We start from the raw sequence: 21,216 nt of genomic DNA on the forward strand, positions 1-21,216 counted from the left end.
TACCCACACCAACAAATGTGTAGAGTGCAGGTCTTGAAAAACTGGATGGAATGCAGACCAGAGAGGCAGAGAATGTGACGTAATTAAGGTAACAGATGAATATGGAATATGAGAAGTCACATAGACGTGCCAGACTATGGCAGGTTTTGACTTTATTCCATCCGCCTCCACAGAAACCTGAGGGTAACGGGAGGAAACTGCCAATGCTACGTATATTACTATGAATGTTCAAGTCATAGTAGATTATGTTCCACAGACAATAGAAAATGTTTAGTGCATTAATATAAACCTTTATAAATCAGTGGGATAGCTCTGTAGATAAATTTAAACATGGTGGTTCACATTTCACTAGGTTTTTGCTCATACCGTAGAACACTCTGCAGGAATTCCTAAGAAAAGGAATGTGGCTATAAAGTTTTCAATGTAATGGTCCAGTGGGATATTATATGTAGTTTTTGGCTAACAGTCTGCTTGCAGTAGGCAGGATGAAATGATAGTTTGAAGGATAAATATGGCCTCAGTTGACTGTAAACAGAGTTCTGGGTGATTATAGAATACATGTACCCTCCTTAGGATGCTCTGCAAATTTCAATATGCCCTGTATCCCATTGTAAAGCTAAGTAAATTAACAGGATCCTTTTTTCCAGGAGTTTCCTTGCAGCCAAACGCACAACTCAGATCACTCTTCAGCTCATAAACCAGTCTAGGGGCATGATTTTTAATAAAAACTTGAAAAGTGATTAATTGTAGGATACCCTAGTAACCCTTAGCAACGAGTTGAGGACACTGAACTTTCTCTTGTAGAACTGTCAGCCAAGTCCTAGCACAAGAAAATGATGGACTGAGCTTTGTAGTAAAGATTATTCTTCCTCTCTGGACAGTCCAAGAAAAGTCCTTTCACTAACAATTAAATAGACTGAGCTCTTCAGGACACCGGACACAATGTCCCCTTTAAACATGCTGACTCTAGCATAAGAATGACGGTCACAGCACACAGTCTTTAGGATCTCTCTCACTCTCTGTCTATGCTCACTAATGTTCTTGGAAAATTGGTTGCCTCCTTCCAATATCCTCCACACACTGTCACCCGTGGTACCAGACTTGATCGATGGTCCCTCCGTCAGCTTCAGCAACTCTAAGCAAAGTAGGCCTCCAGGTAGCCCAACTGAGGCCTCAACAATCTACAGAAACATGGCAGAATGGCCTAGGAGCTAAAAGCCCCCTCGGCTGTGATCTCCTCCTCAGGAAAAAACACCTGGCTGCTCTCAGTCTCAAAGTATTTATACAGACTCCCAGTCATCATTTGGGCCCCTCTCACTGGGGATTGGCTAGGGCTGCATACTTATTCAGCTGCTAATTAGACTCTTCCTTCCCACAAATTTCCAGAACAATTTAGGACAACCAGGCGGAAGCAGTACATCCTGCAGCCACTAAAACACAGAACACACCAGAACAATCAAACACAGCTACACTGATTACAGTGAGCCAAACTAATTTTACTCATCAATTAAATGCAGCTTCACTTGATAATGAACCAGAACTAAATTTAGAATGCCATGTACCCAGTACTGTAGGAGGCAAAGACGGCATATAATGCAAAGTTATCATTACTGCAGACAGGATAGAAGGCGTACAATGCCATGTACTCCGAACTGCAAGCAGCATATCGTGGCAGCAAATTGGACAGATTCATGGTGGTACAGATATTTGACAGTTTCTCTCCTGAACCCACTGTAGAAAACACAAATTCGAAAAAGTGAATGTCCCTTCAGTCCATGAAGCCTCTTTTTGTCGTTCATTGTGTTGTTTCCTGGCCACTGTCCTCCAAGCCATAATGTGTTGTATGCACTTTTGTAGAGTAGCCTGTGCAGGATTGAACATAGTCTGAAGACTGCCCTAGAACCACTCATATAAGCAGTTTTTGCTGGAAATCCGTGCACATGGGCCATAACCATGCACTTCACCATTCCATTTCTGCTTTCAGAGGTAGTAAAGAGACCAAAAAGAGTTCAGTGTTCAGTATTCATAAATACTAGTATACATTCTTTACATTACATAGAGTGACTGCATTCCATCATTTGTCTGTACTTTCAGAATAATACTAGAAGTGAAAGAACCCGCATCCAACCACAATGGAGGACAAATAATATTTGGAATTGATGGATACCTATACATCTTCACTGGGGATGGAGGAAGAGCTGGTGATCCATTTGGAGAGTTTGGCAATGCCCAAAACAAGTAAGTACAGAACATTAAAGCCAAACTTCAGGCAAGCTGCAAGTATACACTCGACTTACATGAAGAGGAATTTATTTATTATTGGTACTTATATATCGGTTCAATTTACGCAGTGCTTTACATATACATTGTACTTTCACATCTGAAATGGTTTTACCTGCCTAATGGTAATTCTGTGTAGCTGCTTTTGTGATCTAGATACATCTATTAGACAGCACACATCCCAGCACAGCTTGATTAAGAACAAACCCCCAGCCAGATTATTGGACATTGAAGGATCAGCAGCACAGCAATGAATAAACTCTCTACTTTCTCAGCATGTTTAATATTAGCATATGTATACTGCAGTAGAGCCTGATTGGCTGTCGGTGCTGGCCTTCCCCCTCCCGGTTTAGTGCAGTTGTGCAGAGTGTTACAGGGTGCTAATATCAAGACAAACCCACTGCATAGTAGTGCATGTATTATACTGTAGCAAGAGATACAAGCAGGAACGTGAATTTGTAGCTTAATATTTTCATGAGCTGACTAAATACATTTCCATATTACATTTTCAAGGATCCCTCATTCCCTTCATCAGGCATGGTGTCCTAAAAATAAATGATAACAGATTAACCAACCAATTAACCAAACCAATGCCCTAAAGATAAATGATAACAGATTAACCAACCAGATTAACCATTGTCTCAAAGGAGACAATATAATGTTAAAGCGGAGTTCCGGCCACAGAATCTTTTTTTTTAAATACCCCCACAAACAGTGACCCACCAACCTTTATATATCCGCTAATCCTGTTTTATACAGTTAAATAAGAGTTAGGCAATCATAAAATCTTACTTTATATAATCTGTGCAGAGTGCCGCCATCTTTGTCCGGGTTAGCCGAGTCCGCAGTGGGGAAATGTCTGCCCTGTTTCCTGCTTCTAGAGGGAGGAGGCCGGTGAATCCAGCGTGAAATCTCGCGCATGCCCAGTACTATGCGATCGGCATAGTATGTGTTTCCACAGGGTTGGCAGCGTGGAGGAAGTTGCCACCCCTATAAAGCCATTCTCCGCCTCCCGGAAGATCAATAAGCTTTTTAAACCTCTTTAAATATGGCGCCATCTGCGCTGGGCTCCGCCTAACATCACGTCATTTCCTGTTTGTAAATAACGCAATGAGTGGAGCGGCCAGCCGCCTACGTCATTGCCCATTGCATCCTGGGAGCAACGAGTAAGAGCTCCCAGGACGCATTGCGGGACAGGAAGTGACGACGCGGGCCGCGGCCGAGGAAGGAGGAAGTGGAAGTAAAGGTGAGTATATTATCTTCTGAAATAAGGTAAGTAAAAAAAAAAAAAAAGCCGGAAATATCCAATTCTTTTACAGGGGACAATAAGGAAGCGGATGCCATAAAATCTAAAGTAAAGATTTTGTGGCCGGAACACACTTTAAGGTAAAACGTCAGCACACGGGACGGTAATCCGAATTTCCTTGTGCTGGTGTCAGTTGTCATAGTTAAAATCCTTCGTCCTCTGCCTCCCCCATGCCCCACAAAAATAATCTTCTGTTGCTTCAGGATTAATACAGCTAAGGGACCTATCATAGGTACTCATCAAGAGTTCCGACTATGAAAAGAAATCTATGAATTGAGGACAGCGGATGAATAAAGGCCCATCTCCTACATTCATAGAGCACTTTTGCTCCGCACAAAACTAATAATGTAGCAGCAGGTATAGTAGGCACTCAATGTACCTCCACACATGAACGTGGAGTACAATAGAATACCTTTATTGCACTGACATTTTTGGGAGCCACAGGCCCTTGAGAAAGGTGAGCTGCCTGTGACTCACCGAAACAGTGCAGTAAAGTTATTATATTATCCTCCTTGTTCATCAGTGGAAGTCCTTTGAGTGCCTACTATACCTGTTGCTATATCTATGTGAATGTATATACAACATATATATTATATATTTAAGGGACCAGTACGCATGAAGTGATAATATATCCAGCTTATGTTCATCCCAACACAAAAAGCTCATTCCACCATTTTAATAAATTTGTTTTCTGAGAAAAACTAATATTTTTTTTTTCCCCCAACAGATCCTCTCTTTTAGGCAAAGTCCTAAGGATCAATGTCACTGGCAATGACAAGGGACCTCCCTACCGTATACCAGCTGACAACCCCTTCCTGCGAGAACGCACAGCACGTCCAGAGGTATATGCCTACGGGGCCAGAAACATGTGGCGGTGCTCAGTGGACAGAGGTGACCCCCTCACTGGCAAAGGACGGGGGCGGATTATCTGTGGTGACGTTGGACAGAACAAGTTTGAGGAGGTGGATCTCATCCAGAAGGGTGGCAATTATGGCTGGAGAGCCAAGGAGGGATTCTCTTGTTATGACAAGAAGCTGTGCAACAACGCATCTCTCAGTAAGTCACAAAACATTATGACTGTTAATGGAAACCTGAATGGAGAAATACTGAGCCCACTGCTGAGCTCCTCCTAAAAATGCTAGTTGCTTGGCTACTTCTGGTTTCAATACATTGACAGTCACTGACCTAAAGCAAACTCCTCAGAAGTCTTGATTTGCATGCTTGTTTAGGTCAGTGTCTCAGAAAGTAATGCAACCAAAGACTCAGCAGCCATGCAATTAGCATTTTCAGAATCAATGATCCACAATGGCAACCTCCAAACACCTAGGAGGAGATCTACTAAAACTGGTGCACATAGAATCTGGTCATCAATCAGCTTCTAACTTCAGCTTGTTCAATTAAACTGTGAGAATTAGTGTAGGTTCACACTGAACTCGCATGATTTAAAACTGTCATTTTCAGTGCAACTTCAGGGGCAGGTTCCTGCACAGAAGTCTATTGAAATCACCCCCTAAAGTTGCCAAAAGTAGTGCAGAAACTACTTTTGGGAATCGGTGCTGCTCCACAAAGTCGGCATTGCATCGATTCCAACGGTGCTATTAAGCAATAGGCTCCGATTTGACATGTCAAATTGCATGTCAAATCGGCCCAATGTGAACATGAGATAAAACATGGAAGCTGATTGGTGACTATGCACAGCTGCACCAGAGCGACCCCTGGTTCCACATCACTTGTGTGGATGTTAGGATCTGTGAGTTTTCTTTCATTCAACCAGCTGACTGAACAGAAAAATAATCTGCGTGATTACCCTGTCTAAATGTCATTCAGTTAGGGTTTGCACCTGTTTTTTTTGGGTGACTCTAACTTTTTATTTATTTATTCATTAAAGTTTCTTGAGGTCAAACTTCAGTTCAGATGTAATATTTGTGATCATTTTTGGAATGAATGAAGTATTTAATTGTTATTTATAGTCATCCTTTATTGCTGTTTGTCTATAGTTTCACTTTAACATTGACCTACAGTGTATATAAAAAGTCTACACGCCTCTGTTAAAATGTCAGGTTTCTGTGATGTAAAAAAAATGAAATAAAGATAAATAATTTCAGAACTTTTTCCACCTTTAATGTGACCTATAAACTGTACAACTCAACTGGAAAAAAATACTGAAATCTTTTAGGGTGTGCACACCCTCTTATTACTGGGGATGTAGCTGTGTTCATAATTAAGCAATCACATTCAAACTCATGTTAAATAGGAGTCCGTACACACCTGCCATCACTTAAAGTGCCTCTGATTAACCCCACATAAAGTTTAGCTGTTCTAGTAGGCCTTTCCTGACATTTTTTTAGTCGCATCCTACAGCAAAAGCCAAGTCCACAGCGAGCTTCCAAAGCATCAGAGGGATCTCAATGTTAAAAGGTATGAGTCAGGACAGGAGAAGGGTACAAAAGAATTTCCAAGGCACTAGATATACCATGGAACACAGTGAGGACAGTCATCATCAAGTGGAGAAAACATGGCACAACAGTGACATTACAAAGAACTGGATTTCCCTCCAAAATTGATGAAAATACGAGAAGAAAACTGGTCAGGGGGGCTGCTAACAAGCCTACAGCAACATTAAAGAAGCTGCAGGAATATCTGGCAAGTAGTGGCGTGTGATACATTTGACAACAATCTCCCGTATTCTTCATATGTCTGGGCTATGGGATAGAGTGGCAAGACAGAAGCCTTTTCTTACAAAGGAAAACATCCAAGCCCGGCTAAATTTAGCAAAAACACATCTAAAGTCTCCCAAAAGCATGTGGGAAAATGTGTTAGAGTCTGATGAAACCAAGGTTGAACTTTTCAGCCATAATACCAAAAGATATGTTTGGTGCAAAAACAACACTGCACATCACCAAAAGAACACCATACCCACACTGAAGCATGGTGGTGGCAGCATCATGCTTTAGGGCTGTTCTTCTTCAGCTGGAACAGGGGCATTAGTCAAGGTAGAGGGAATTATGAACAGTTCCAAATACCAGTCAATATTGGCACAAAACCTTCAGACTTCTGATAGAAAGCTGAACATGAAGAGGAACTTTATCTTTCAGCATGACAACGACCCAAAGCATACATCCAAATCAACAAAGGCATAGCTTCACCAGAAGAAGATTAAAGCTTTGGAATGACCCAGACCTGAATCCAATTGAAAATCTGTGGGGTGATCTGAAGAGGGCTGTGCACAAGAGATGTCTTCGCAATCTGACAGATGTGGAGTGTTTTTGCAAAGAAGAGTGGGCAAATATTGTCAAGTCAAGATGTGCCATGTTGATAGACTCATACCCAAAAAGTAGGGATAGGTGGGGTATATTGGCGCTGCCTGTACGGATATTGAGTGTATGGGAGGAAAGTGACTGGCAGTATGTGAAAAAATAAAGTTGGATTAGGTCAATCAGTGGTGTAAATGAATAAGAGGAAACATAGGTCCTTATAAACACCAAAAAGTGTCCAACAATGGGACAAATAAATATATCATAAAAAGCACTAGTAAAAATTGGTGTTCAATAAATTAGATCAGATATATCTTAAATAAAACAATATTGACAATGCATATAGTAACAAGTGAAAAATTGGTGTTAAATAAGTTGATAAAATGAGTCTAAAACAATATTGACAATATATATAATAACAAGTGAATAGTGTGTAAAAAATTGGTAAAAGTGACTGGTGCAATAAACAATATAGCCACTAGATGCCAGTGTGGTATATAAAAAAATAAAAAAGGATATCCGAGTGGTATGACTAATATATAATGTGCAGGTGACAAGAAAATAGTGCTGAGTGAGAAAAATTCCTCATGAAGGTAGAAATTCCTTTAGAGAAATTGAAGAAAATATAAAATATGTGTATGGATATCCTAGTGAGAAATTATAATAAATTTGATATAAATGACTCTAATAAATGGTGCCACATAAATACTCTCATAAAAAATAAAAACTGTGAATTAGTGAAATAAATCCATATAAATTGAATTAGTGCCAACTAATAAATTTGGTTGTTGGTGAATATCTCATAAACGAAAGTCCATAAATTATAATCAATCTGATGGTCTTCCTGAAAAGTGCAGCAGTAGCAGATATTAAAGTGCCAAATAGATGTTAAGGAAGGAGTGAGTCCCAGTGCTGGATCCTAGATGTGGGTGCCGGGTGATAAAAATCCGTGCTGCCCTCTCAATCAAGCCCGCACTCACCAGAGAGCGGCACCCCTACAGGAGGAGATTTGCCTAAAGTTACCCTGTATTATACATCGCTTGCCCATTATTACCTTAAGAGGGAGAAAGTGAGCTATGCCCAGGAGGATTGGAGAGATTTGCTGAGAGACATCGGAGGTTTTACCCCATATAACCAACGCTGGTTACCCCTGTAGGGGTGCCGCTCTCTGGTGAGTGCGGGCTTGATTGAGAGGGCAGCACGGATTTTTATCACCCGGCACCCACATCTAGGATCCAGCACTGGGACTCACTCCTTCCTTAACATCTATTTGGCACTTTAATATCTGCTACTGCTGCACTTTTCAGGAAGACCATCAGATTGATTATAATTTATGGACTTTCGTTTATGAGATATTCACCAACAACCAAATTTATTAGTTGGCACTAATTCAATTTATATGGATTTATTTCACTAATTCACAGTTTTTATTTTTTATGAGAGTATTTATGTGGCACCATTTATTAGAGTCATTTATATCAAATTTATTATAATTTCTCACTAGGATATCCATACACATATTTTATATTTTCTTCAATTTCTCTAAAGGAATTTCTACCTTCATGAGGAATTTTTCTCACTCAGCACTATTTTCTTGTCACCTGCACATTATATATTAGTCATACCACTCGGATATCCTTTTTTATTTTTTTTATATACCACACTGGCATCTAGTGGCTATATTGTTTATTGCACCAGTCACTTTTACCAATTTTTTACACACTATTCACTTGTTATTATATATATTGTCAATATTGTTTTAGACTCATTTTATCAACTTATTTAACACCAATTTTTCACTTGTTACTATATGCATTGTCAATATTGTTTTATTTAAGATATATCTGATCTAATTTATTGAACACCAATTTTTACTAGTGCTTTTTATGATATATTTATTTGTCCCATTGTTGGACACTTTTTGGTGTTTATAAGGACCTATGTTTCCTCTTATTCATTTACACCACTGATTGACCCAATCCAACTTTATTTTTTCACATACTGCCAGTCACTTTCCTCCCATACACTCAATATCCGTACAGGCAGCGCCAATATACCCCACCTATCCCTACTCTTCAGATATAGTTTATCTATATTTTGGGGTAGGCTGCAGCCATTAAATTAGCGTAATTACATCCATTTGCGCGGAATTCTTACCTTCCATCATACCCAAAAAGACTGAGTGCTTTAATCAAAATGTGCTTCAACAAAGTATTAGTTGGGTTTGCACTCTTATGCAATCATATTATTTTAGTTTTTTATTTTTACTTCCCTTCACCTAAAATATGTCAGTTTGTTGTTCAACGGATTTGTACAGTTTATAGGTCACATTAAAGGTGATAAAAGTTCTGAAATGATTTATCTTTGTCTCATTTCTTTTACATCGCAGAAACCTGACATTTAACAGGGGTGTGTAGACTTTTTAAATCCACTGTAAGTTCATAGCCTGCCTTGTTCCAGATCAGAATTAAATAAAAAAGGATCCCATAGGAAACCAATCGCCCACAGTAGGCAATAAAATAATAAATCAGATCAGTAATAGATTAGGCTCCCTTGATATAGCTATAGCTAACCATAGACATTGCTTAAGTCTAGGCATCTTAAAAAAGGTATGATAAATACACAAAACAAATTAAACTTCATGAACCCTTTTGGATAAAAATGGATAAAACCAAGTCTAATTTTTAAGCCGCCTTGGTGATAAAACAACTTTGCCAAGATAATAAAAGAATATCCCATAGCTCTAATGACATGCATGGATGACCTCTACCCAAGAACCTTTTCAGGTCCTCTTCAGTCATCTTGTTTATTGTACAGCAGCAGTACTGGCAATATTCTTACTGCCGGGGAGAAAACTTAGCCGTAGGCATGTTGCTGTGCATGGTGGATGAATTTTGAAAGTTCCATCAGAAGGTAATCTCACATAGCAATAACCGCATCCTTAAATCATAAGACCCTACATCCTTGGCACAATGCAGGAAACTCATAAATCAAATCTTACAATATGAGCAAGTCATAAGAATAGTCATAAGAAAAGATTCCCTTATACATTTATTAAAGATGAAGTCTAGACAGATATTATCAAAACACAATTTAATCTCACATATACAGTTTGTTTGTGCCATAGTTTTGCCATAGTTCTGAACGTGGGCTTCCTATCTTCACTACGAAAGTCTGAATGGAGCAAGCAAGAGCAAAAGAAAGGGAAGAATGTGCATTTGTGGTGCACTGCAGTCATGTAAGTCTGTTGCTTTGCGTGGGTGAAGCACAGCTTCAGTTTAGGGTAACACTCAATTCAAAATTAAAAATTTAACCTTGAGATACATACAGTAGACATTTTTGACCAGTGGAGAAATTTTTATCCAGACTTTGCTATACTGAACCATTACATCCCACTCGTGTTGTCTGTAATCTGGTGATCCAAGAACAAACTTGCTGCTGATGATGGAACATTTTCCCCAATTGGTGCCTCTCATCAATGTCTCTTCTATTTTAAGAATTGTTTCAATTCCAATATTCAAAGGTTCCTTTAAAGTTTGAATGTGATTGGTGATGCAGGAAACAGAGAGAGGAAGTATAGCACAGGCTTCTGGAAATACACACTAACAGCCCTCCTACCAAGGAAATACTGGGAGCCTTTGGCTTGGGGGTCTAAAACAACCTACTGGTGCTTTCATCATAGGGACAGATTTCTGTGGGCTAAAAAAATGTGTACCATGGTAACTCACTAATCGGTGGGCATGGTGAAAGGTGGCGGTTCCTTAAAGACTGGTTTTGCTTTTGGCTATCTGCATTCGGTCCCATGACATTACAGAACTGCGAAGGCAGTTGGCACTAGGAGAATAGTATAGCATTTTAAAACATTATGGCAGAGCTACCTGCAAGCAATCCCCTCCAGCACTGTGTTGTCAGTGCTTCCGTCAGTCAAGGGCACTGGTATCTTCTCCCAGTCTTTCTTTTAATTTCTATCTCTTCAGTTGCTTGGATGGCTGAGCCACAATGACATTGCTCCCCTACATGTCACTGCACATAACATTGCTGTAAACATACATTGAGCTATGCATGCATGGCTCAGTGTATATAAAGGCAGAGGGAAGGGTTTCTGACAGAAGAGACAAATAGGGTCTCTTTTGTCTTAAAATACAGTTAGCGTTTCTTTAGGTTTAAATCCACTTTAGGGTCCCCAGCCCAACATATCTTTTTAGTAGTGGCCCAGGGGGAAATGCCCTCTTTCCCTTCAGCCCAGTCCTCCATTCCATCCTACTAATCCTATATGCTGATCCGCTATGAGTGTGGTGTTTTGTTGAATTAATGGTAATAACCAAACTAACATCAAAATAAACTGTGAACTTTCTGTCTTCAGAACAGTGGTAAAATGTACCAAACAGCATAACTATCCCACTGAATTACTTTACCTGAATTTGCTTTTTTTTTTTTTTTTTTTTAGTAGAAATCGATTTAAAAAAAACCAGATGAGATATTCCAGATATACACACAGCACTCAGCATACGTACACACTTAGATTCCACAATATCATCTGTCATACAGAGACACAATGCAATAGTTCCAAAGTCTGCAGCATATTACACACATTGATAGGAGGGAAGTTTATCTTCTTGTGGCTGGATGTATGGTAGACTCATATAAGGCCACGTCACAGGGTATCAGCACATCTGTCTTTATCACCTTAGAAAAGAGGGTCACATATGGTTTTATTTAGGGTCCCTTTCCTGCTGTAACCATGAGTCAATGAATTTAATGAGGGTTTTGAAATAAGCTTTCTATGTGCCAACATTTTCTGTTCATCATATTCTTATCCTAATACTTTTCTCATAGCATTGAATCAGAAGAATAAAAAACAGTGATGCAGTTGCCATCAAATCATCACAATGGACTAAATTTTCCCTCTTAATTATGTCAGTGAAAATCAGGTTCATTTTTTGTATCAGCCCCACTGATAAAGCCGACTCACAACAGATAGAAATTCTATTTACAGTAATTAAATCCACATTTTTATCTACTGTGTATCATAAGTCAGGTAAGATAGTGCCTAGATGGTCAGGACTCTTACTGTGTGATGGGGTCCTGAAGTGGACCCCCACATGTATGCATGGAGTTTGTATGTTCACCCCAATAAAACTTGAATGGGTGTGGCCAAACAGTACTGGGCTACTAAATGTCAGTAGCCACCTTTAATGATTGTGTACACAAAAGACAAGAGTGAACCTGTCAGAGGTCCAGTTGTCTGCTGAATCCCTAGCTGTCATGATGGAATATACACAAAGGGGTAGTAAAGTGTTGAATTTGAAAAACTCTGCCTGCAACACCTGAATGCTTTTGATATTATGCTACCTGTTAATGTAAATAGCGGGCCTTCTCCATTGGTTAAAGCCTGTCTGTAAAAATATAAGACTGGCCATAAATGTACAGATCCCCCCATCCACACATGCAAGGTAGATGGAGGAATCCTCCCTGCCGTGCTATTGTATTCTGACAATGGGGATTCCCTGCCATCAGAATACACTAATCAGTGCTGCAGCCGCTAATGGAGCAACAACTTTCCAACATTCCTGATCCACTTCTGTTGAGTGGGAATGGCCATTGATGGATCGAAATTTGTCAGGTCCCTGTTCAATCGGCCAAATTTCAATCCATCTACATATATGGCCAGCTTTACTGGAACAAAAGCATTGATTTTTAGCCATCCCACCAAACCTTGCGGCCAAAGGAGTAATCCGAGGATGCCATGAAGTCAACTTTATAGAATTTGTAAAAATGTGTACAGACGACCAAGTCGCCACTTTACACACCTGAGCAACAGAAGCCTGAAGGTGAAAAGCCCAAGAGGCACTCAGCGCTCTAGTAGACTGCGCCCTCACAGGGAAGGAGGAATCTGACCCTTTAATAAATAGGCTCAAACAATTGTCTGCCTGATCCATTCTGACATGGTCATAGCAGACGCAGCCGAACCCCCACGAGATCCCCCAGGAAGGATAAACTATGTTCAAGAGATAGGCATGTTGAAGAATCTTCAGCATTGCGCACATTACAAGAGTGTTGGAAGCCTGCGCCCCCTGCTGTGCTCTGTGATACCATGCACCAGCCCCTACTTCATGTCTGTGATTAGTATTGATAAGGAGAGATGCCACAACATTTATGCACACTCTTTCTCCTGCTTTTTCTTTTTTGGATGAAGGCAGACGAGTTAAAATTTCTTGTTTTGGCATCTCTGTAACACCAGAACAAGAAATGGGGCAGGGGAAATAGTATTAGAACAGGTAGGTGCAGATAGCAATACATTTTCAGACAACCTAACCCTTCCTCACTGAAAATTTGTTTTAGGGCTGGATCACACTAGTGTGATTTCTGATACCACACCAGTCGCACAGAATTGCATGACAAGGGAAATCACATTATATTCAATGGTGCCCGTTCTCATCAATGCGACCCACCATGGTTAGATTTTGGAAAAGATTCTTGTGCTACTTCGGTGCAATTATAGTGTGACCTGACCCTATAGAATATGCAAAAACGCAGCATCAGTGTCGCACTACATAATCGCACTGAAAATCGTGACAAAATTGCATCGCAGTAGTGTGAACCGAACTTAAGCTGGGAACACATGGGCCGAATGTCGAGAGACATTTGCCAGTTCAAAAAAAAAATGGCCAACACTTTGCATAATGAGTACAGTGGCTCCGACAGGAGCTAAAATTTTTTTCTTTTTCATTCAACACATTGGGTTGAGCAGAAAAAAATAATAGGGTACTCGGCTTTAGACTGTGTACCAGCTAGAGAGATTTCACATTGCTTCCAGTCCTGGCCATCTACTCAACTGGGACACAGCAAAAACAAAGTCTGACAGAGGCTGCTCTATTCCCTGCTCATTTACGAAGAGTTAGAAGTTAGGCTTTAACATATTTTTAGCACTGAAATCCCAGTTACAATGTCAGGAACAGAAGGGCGTGCAGGTAATGGATGCTTGGCTGGCCACCCCTCTATGACTATGGGTGACTTTAGCGTTAGGGGTGAAAGCCTCATTATGTATCCTGAACCCTGGTACACCTTCCTTCCAATATTATCACAGAGTTCTGCCCTCACAATGTGTTTGAAGTACAAGGCTTGGCAGACAGCTAACGGCTTCCCAATAAAGACTCAGGAGGGAGGGATAATAGTTTTAATCTTTACTGAGAATATGATTTTTGTAAAACTGCAAAACACAAATTATAAAAATATACATTAGCATTTAACATTACATTACAAAATGCAAATAGTGACAGGCAAGCTAAATTACTGTTAAAGCGGTGTTCCAACCTCCCCTCTCCCCCTCCAAAAATTAACCACTTAAGCCCTGGAAGATTTTACCTCCTTCCTGACCAGGGGGTTTTTTGTGATTTTTTACTGCGTGACTTTAACGGACAATTGCGCGGTCGTGCGACGCTGTACCTAAACTAATTTCACGTCCTTTTTTTCCCACAAACAGAGCTTTCTTTTGGTGGTATTTGATCACCTGTGCGATTTTTTTGATCATGCGCTATAAACAAAAAAAGAGTAAATTTTGCAAAAATAACAATATTTTTCACATTTTTTTATATGAAATTCCCAAAAAAAAATGTAAAAATCAAAATTTTTTAACATTTTCAGCCAATTTGTTTTATGCTACATATGTTTGGTAAAAAAAAATTGCAAAAAGTGTATTTTGATTGGTTTGCGCAAAAGTTATCGTGTTTACTAACAAAGGGAAAGATTTTTGTCATTTTTTTTTTAACGAGTAATGGCGGCGATCTGCGATTTTTTTTGCGGGACTGCGACATTGCGGCGGACAGATCGGACCCTTGACTGACATTTTTGACACTTTTGGGGTTACCAGTGACATTACTGCAGTAATCAGTGCTATACATATGCACTGTTACTGTAAAAATGACACTGGCAGGGAAGGGGTTAACTGTATTGGAGAGGGGAGGGGTTAAGTGTGTCCTAGGGGCGTGTTTCTAACTGTAGTGGGACATGTCTTCTATTGTAAAAACAGAGATCAACGGTTCTACATAGTAGAACCGCCTGATCTCCATTTTTACACAGGGGAGAATGACAGGCGGCTTATTTACATAAGCCGTCCGCCTTTCTCCCGCTCTACCGACGATCGTAGTGTGACCGGCGGACATCGGGTGAGGGAACCCGGCAGTGAAGCTTTGCGACTTCACGGGCGGGTCCCTAATGTGCATGCGCGGAGCGCGCTGCGCACTTGGATTGGCTTGGCAACGGGGGAAGAAGGAGGGGGCCAAACTTCCGAGGGACAGCGCCGCAGCGCCGTCTCCGGGAAGTGGGGAAGGGTACCTGTCAAAAACAGGTACCTGTTCCACCCTCCGCCCTGCAAGGTGCCAAATGTGGCACCAGAGGGGGGGGGAGGAAGCAAATGAGCGGAAGTTCCACTTTTGGGTGGAACTCCGCTTTAAGGCACTAGCTAGCAGAAAAAGTGGTCTAGCTAGAGGAACTCCCTGACAGAAATATACTACCAAACACACATATAAAATGTAGTTGAATTAGTAGAACATATACTAATTAATTGAAATCTAATGACAGACTTATGCTTCCAAGGCCAGTATTAGGAAATAGTGGATCTATTTTCATGCTTTCCTCACTGTAGAAAGGATTAGGCAAAATGTCTGCTGGGCAGGAATTGGTGTAATATACTACATTTCCTGCAAGTAATGGATGCCAATTTAAAGCAACAGTAAGATAAGTAAATATATACTTTACGGTGATCAGAACACACAGGTAGGATCATTTTAAAGGTTGCACACATTTTGAATAGCTGCAAATGTACTATGTTATTTAGTTAGACTGGCTGAAGCATACAATACAGCTAAGGGCCCACTCAAATCACACAGCTTTATTGCACACATTACATGTGTGTCCTGGTATGCATTGTGAATGCATGCCACTGTGCACTGTAACGCCTTATTAAAACAAAGTGCTTGCTAATATATATTTTTTTCAACTTAAATGTGATTCGTATGCATTGTAGCACATTGAGATGCTGAGCAAAATTGCAAATTGTCCTACTTTTTTTAAACACATTGGTGTGAACTAACCCTAGCACATTAAGCCAAACGATGAGATTATCAGACGAATGACTATCTGTTTTTTTTTTTGCATTCTAGTCTCATATTGAAAATTAAGAGGTTACTAAAGTTACGAAAATCGGAAGTGATGTATTGTATAGTATTGTATTTGTTTTGTATTTTCGGACACAAGCTGTTTAACGAAAATCGTACAATCTGGTATGATACAAGAAAAATGTTTGTGTTTGTCTATCCAGATAATTTCAGACAAATGCCGTGTATTATAAATCGTATTATTATCGTAGGATCGCTTTGAAAGTGGTATTTTTTATGTGATTTTCTAATCGTGTGTACTAGGCTTAAGGCATATTGTCTTTTTCTTACATTTAGACCGTGTTGGCCAACACTGCCCAACACTGTTGGCTTGCGTGAGCTATAAACAGCTTTCTCGGGGTTGTCTCAATGTGACAAACTGTCCTAGTCGCTGATCCCCGCTGAGCAGGAAAATGACAGGTCTGTGTCTGCTCTGCATAGCATAGGACACAGCCCATTCATCTATATGGGGCGGTCAGATGGAAATGCACAGGCTGTGGATTGTCATCCGGTCTGATCCAACGGACGGATGGCAAATGTATCCCCATCCCCATCTGTCTCTTTTTATTAGACCAGATCGGGTGACAGGAGACACATCCGCTGACATCCTCCGCCCCATAGAGAACAATGGGTGGTCCAATCAGGTCTGCCTGAAAAATGGACACGCAGACCTAAACGGTTCGCTGGTGTGAAAGGGGTCTAACAAAAAATGAAACTAAACTGTATACAATGAAGCGAAAACCCATCCCTCCAAGCATGTTTGGGGAGTTGTTACTATGTATTAATAGATGTATATATTTCTTGGGTTTGAAAAGCAAGTGTGCTGCATATGTGTTCAGACTTTGACCAGAGGCTCATTGGCGATATCTTGGGCTTTTAAAACCTTCATAGTCCCTTCAGAGACAGATGACACTTATGAATACCCCACACCTGTGCCTTATGTATAGTATTTGATGCAAGGGTTATGGGAACATTTTAAAAGTTTCACTTCTGCTAAGTAATTTAAGAGCAGCTTCAGACGCTGTGCTTTTCCATAGATGTCTGTGAGGTCCTGCAGTTTTTGTGCGGTTTCAGAAAGTGCACCAAAACGCCTGCATTTTTGCATCTTTGGTTTGCTTTCTAAAATCATAGCGAAGCCACTCATAACATCATTAAACTGTGTATTTTAACAATTTTATATTTCTCTTGCTCTGTTACTGTTTGTTGCTCCAGCATTGTGACACTTCTAATCTTTTCATTTTTTTTTAGATGACATATTACCAATATTTGCCTATCCTCACTCCATGGGGAAGTCAGTCACTGGGGGTTATATCTACCGTGGATGTCAAATGCCTAACCTCATGGGGCGCTACATCTTTGGAGACTTCATGAGCGGGTGAGAGTGAAACTCAGAACCATAACAGGCTAACATAAATCATAATGCAGACTTTTAATAAGATAATATGCAATCAGACTTATTTTAACACTTTTTAAGCAATTATCACTATGAAAGACAGAGTGAGTAGATTTACTAAAGACAAATAGACTGTGCACTTTGCAAGCATGTAGGCAGGTTCTCCACCGCAGGTGGAGCTCAACCACAGTGACAAAGCAGGGGGAGAGGAAGTCAAGAGGAACATGATTCCTCTATGGTTTCCAGGGTCACTGGGGAAGCTATACGATTGGATTCTGCCACCCCATGTGACTCTAGCAGCCATCTTGGGTCAAGCAGAGTCCATTTAAGGCCCTGGCTCCCAGGTTTGGCATGCATTTGCATGTGGGTAGTGTAGGGACAGGTTACCTGTCTGTCAGGGGCAGTATTAGTGGCAGGGAAAGGTTCCAGATGAGAAGGGAAAGCTTATGGCTCTCAATCTCCTTGGACATCTTCCCACTTGAGTACGAGACAGACGGCCAAGCCACAATCTGCCACTCCAAACAGACGCGGTCAGTTTGGCTGATAGCTGTTCCGCCACATGCTGTTGGCATTCGTGAGTGTTCCCGGTTGGGCCTTTTCCAACTGGGTTTATTGTGGATTGTTTTTCCCTTTACTACAATACAAGTTCTACAAATTACACTTGGACTGTGTGTGAGTTATTGCTGCCGCACCACGCTGCACCCTCCCACAAGTACAGTTGCTCCAGAGCTTAGCAAATGAGTAAAAGCTTTACTTTACAATGAATGACCAATCACATGCAAGGAAAAATGTGGGAAAAAAAAGCATTTGTGCTTCACACAATTGGATGGTGGAGGTCAGCAGAGCTTCCCCTCACTTACTAAGCTCTGGAGCAACTGTACTTGAAAAGTGTACAGTCTATTTGCCTTAAGTAAATGAACCCCAATGACTCTCCTAGTAATACATGGGCCCTTACCTAAGACAGTTAATTGCACTTTCTGGTGACACACATAGAATATTAAGCATAATGTAACATCCAAATTAATCATATTCAAAATTTGCTTTGCTCCAGACGCCTGATGTCACTAAAAGAGGACAAGGATGGTCAATGGCAGTACACAGAGCTCTGTATGGGGCCAGCTCGGGACTGCAACTTCCCCAAACTCATCAATGGCTACTACCCTTATATTATATCATTTGGAGAGGATGAGGCAGGTAACATTGGGAAACACATATTAGGAAAAGTAAATGGAATATATACCGCATGTAAGATTGTATATAGGTTAAAAATAGAGCAACAAAATGAATTGTGTGGCATGATAAGAAGAGTTGTGATTCCTAACTAGCCGTAACACTTACCTTGCTTGTAGTGATGGGGCCCTGGTTTCAGTTTCCAGCAGGACACTATTTGCATGTAGGTTGATTTATTGGTCTCATTTCTATTGGTTGCCTCTGGTTGCTACAGTTTTTTTTTTTTTTACCACAACTGGGTTTAGCCCAAATTTGGTCCATGTATATATGAGACTGTAGTAGTGGCATTAAACCATAGGTTCCCTTGAGGGAATGCCACAGTATTCCATAATAAATATGCAAGATGAATAACCATTTAACCAATGTTTTCTTCTATTTTTGGGGTGCATTATTTTGAAGAAATTGTAATTTCACAAGATTTCAAACCTGAAACTTGTGCTTGGCTGTGTGTCTTCAACCTTCTTAACAACTAACTAATGTAGCCAGAGCAAGACTGGAAATCTACACATATTCCAAGGAGTAATTTGTTACCTTCAGTACAGGCCATTTGCAGCATGTCAAAAACACCCATGTGCTTATAACCTTAATCAATTTAACCTGGAGTTTTCCCTTAAAACATACACTGTTAAAAAAAATTAAAGGAACACTTTTTAATCAGAGTATAGCATCAAGTCAATTAAACTCCTGAGATATTCATCTGGTCAGTTAAGTAGCAAAGGAGGTTGTTAATCAGTTTCAGCTGCTTTGGTGTTAATGAAAATAACAAAAGATGAGCTAGATGGGCAACAATGAGACAACCTCCAAAACAGGAATGGTTTTACAGGTGGAGGCCACACATATTTTTTTGCCCTACTCATCTTTTATCACTGTTTTGCATCAATACGTGCCATTGACAGAAGGTTTTCTGTGTCTCTCAGCACAGTCTCAAGAGCATGGGGTAGATTCCAGGAGACAGGCAGTTACTTTAGGAGAGCTGGACCGGGCCGTAGAAGGTTCTTAACCGGTATCTGCTCCTTTGTTAGAGGAGGAACAGGATGAGCATTGCCAGAGCCCTACAAAATGACCTCCAGCAGGCCCCTGGTGTGAATATCTCTGACCAAACAATTAGAAACAGATTTTGTGAGGGTGGCCTGAGGACCCAACATCCTCTAGTGGGCCCTGTATGCATTGCCTGGCACCATGGAGCTTGATTGGCATTTGCCAATTGAACACCAGAAGTGGCAGGTCCACCAATGTGTGCTTTTCACAGATGAGAGCAGGTTCACCCTGAGCACATGTGACAGATGTGAAAGGGTCTGGCATATGCATGGAGAGGCGCATAGACCTCTACAGGCTAGATAATGGCACCCTGACTGCCATTAGGTATTGGGATGAAATCCTTGGACCCATTGTCAGACCATACACTGGTGCAGTGGGTCCTGGGTTCCTCTTGCTGCACGACAATGCCTGGGCTCATGTGGTGAGAGTATGCAGCCAGTTACTGGAGGATGAAGGAATTGATACCATTGAATGACCCCCATGCTCGTTTGCCCTGAATCCAGTAGAACACCTCTGGAACATTATGTTTCAGTCCATTTGACCCTGCGAGGTGGATGCCCTGGTCCAGATTTGGTAGGAAATACCCCAGGACACCATCTGTTGTCTTATTATTAGCAGCATGTGCCAACATTTGCAGGCATGCATACAAACTACTGAGTACCATTTTGAGTTCCTGCAGTTCAATTTCAGCAAAATGGACTAGCCTGCTACATAATTTTTTCACTTTGATTTCCGGGGGGGGGGATTTGAATTCAGCCCTCTGTAGGTTAATAATTTTCATTTCCATCAAACAATGTGGCATCCTTTCATTCCTAACACATTATCCAGTCCTTATCAGTATAAATATCCAGCAAGTATTCCTTTAATTTTTATTGAGCAGCGTATTTACAGAAACAACTGCAAAGCGAAAATGAATGAAGAAATGCTTGCTGTCCATATCCCAAGCTTGCTGTTGTGGTTGTCTTTAAATTAGGCCAGTACACAAACCAGGGAAAGAGGGAAAGTGTTGTTTGAAGCTTTAAAGCGTAACTCCACTTTCATTGAGAAAAAATATTCCCCTCTAGGTGATCTATTTACATTACAAGGATGGTAACAAGATTCCTACCTTTTGTTATTCTGAAGAAATCTATGTTTGTTCCTCTGTTCTCCTGTGCTGAGTGAGTCTAATGGGAGTGGTTTCATAATTATCTATCAGCTGTGGCAACCGCAGAGCACTAATGAGAAAATCTGCTGGGCCTGCATCCCTTTAGACGTGTTCCTATTGGAAGTATCTTACCAAAAATGACATTTTTGTTTCAGAGGATGCCAGAAATCTGACTTAGGCAGACTTCTGGGAAAATTGGTGAGCCAATCACACAAGCAGGAAATGATGTTTCTGGGGTGTGGTCAGTATACATTCTGTGTACAGAACAGCTCCAGGTAGCCATATTGCATTGCATTTGCAGAAAATTACAGCGGCTGCAGATTGAAAAGGAAAGGTCATTTTTATTAGCATTGTTTTTTCTTTGTTTGCTATTTTTTTCTCCACGAAAGTGGAGTTACCCTTTAAGCTTCTTTGAG

At 40.6% G+C, this 21,216-nt stretch overlaps 1 protein-coding gene across 1 annotated transcript in view; it reads left to right on the forward strand.

Annotated features, from left to right (window-relative positions):
• The window catches only part of LOC309560853 (HHIP-like protein 1), a 72,929-nt gene that overhangs the window by 45,302 nt on the left and 6,411 nt on the right, over positions 1-21,216 (forward strand). The window contains exons 3-6 of the mRNA XM_082264535.1: positions 2,095-2,238; positions 4,314-4,642; positions 17,244-17,370; positions 18,440-18,582. Of these exons, the coding sequence (XP_082120661.1) occupies positions 2,095-2,238; positions 4,314-4,642; positions 17,244-17,370; positions 18,440-18,582 (743 nt within the window). The remainder of the gene's footprint in view (positions 1-2,094; positions 2,239-4,313; positions 4,643-17,243; positions 17,371-18,439; positions 18,583-21,216) is intronic.

Source organism: Pelophylax lessonae, assembly GCF_965119305.1.
Source record: "Pelophylax lessonae genome assembly, chromosome: 7".
NCBI classification, from domain to species: domain Eukaryota; kingdom Metazoa; phylum Chordata; class Amphibia; order Anura; family Ranidae; genus Pelophylax; species Pelophylax lessonae.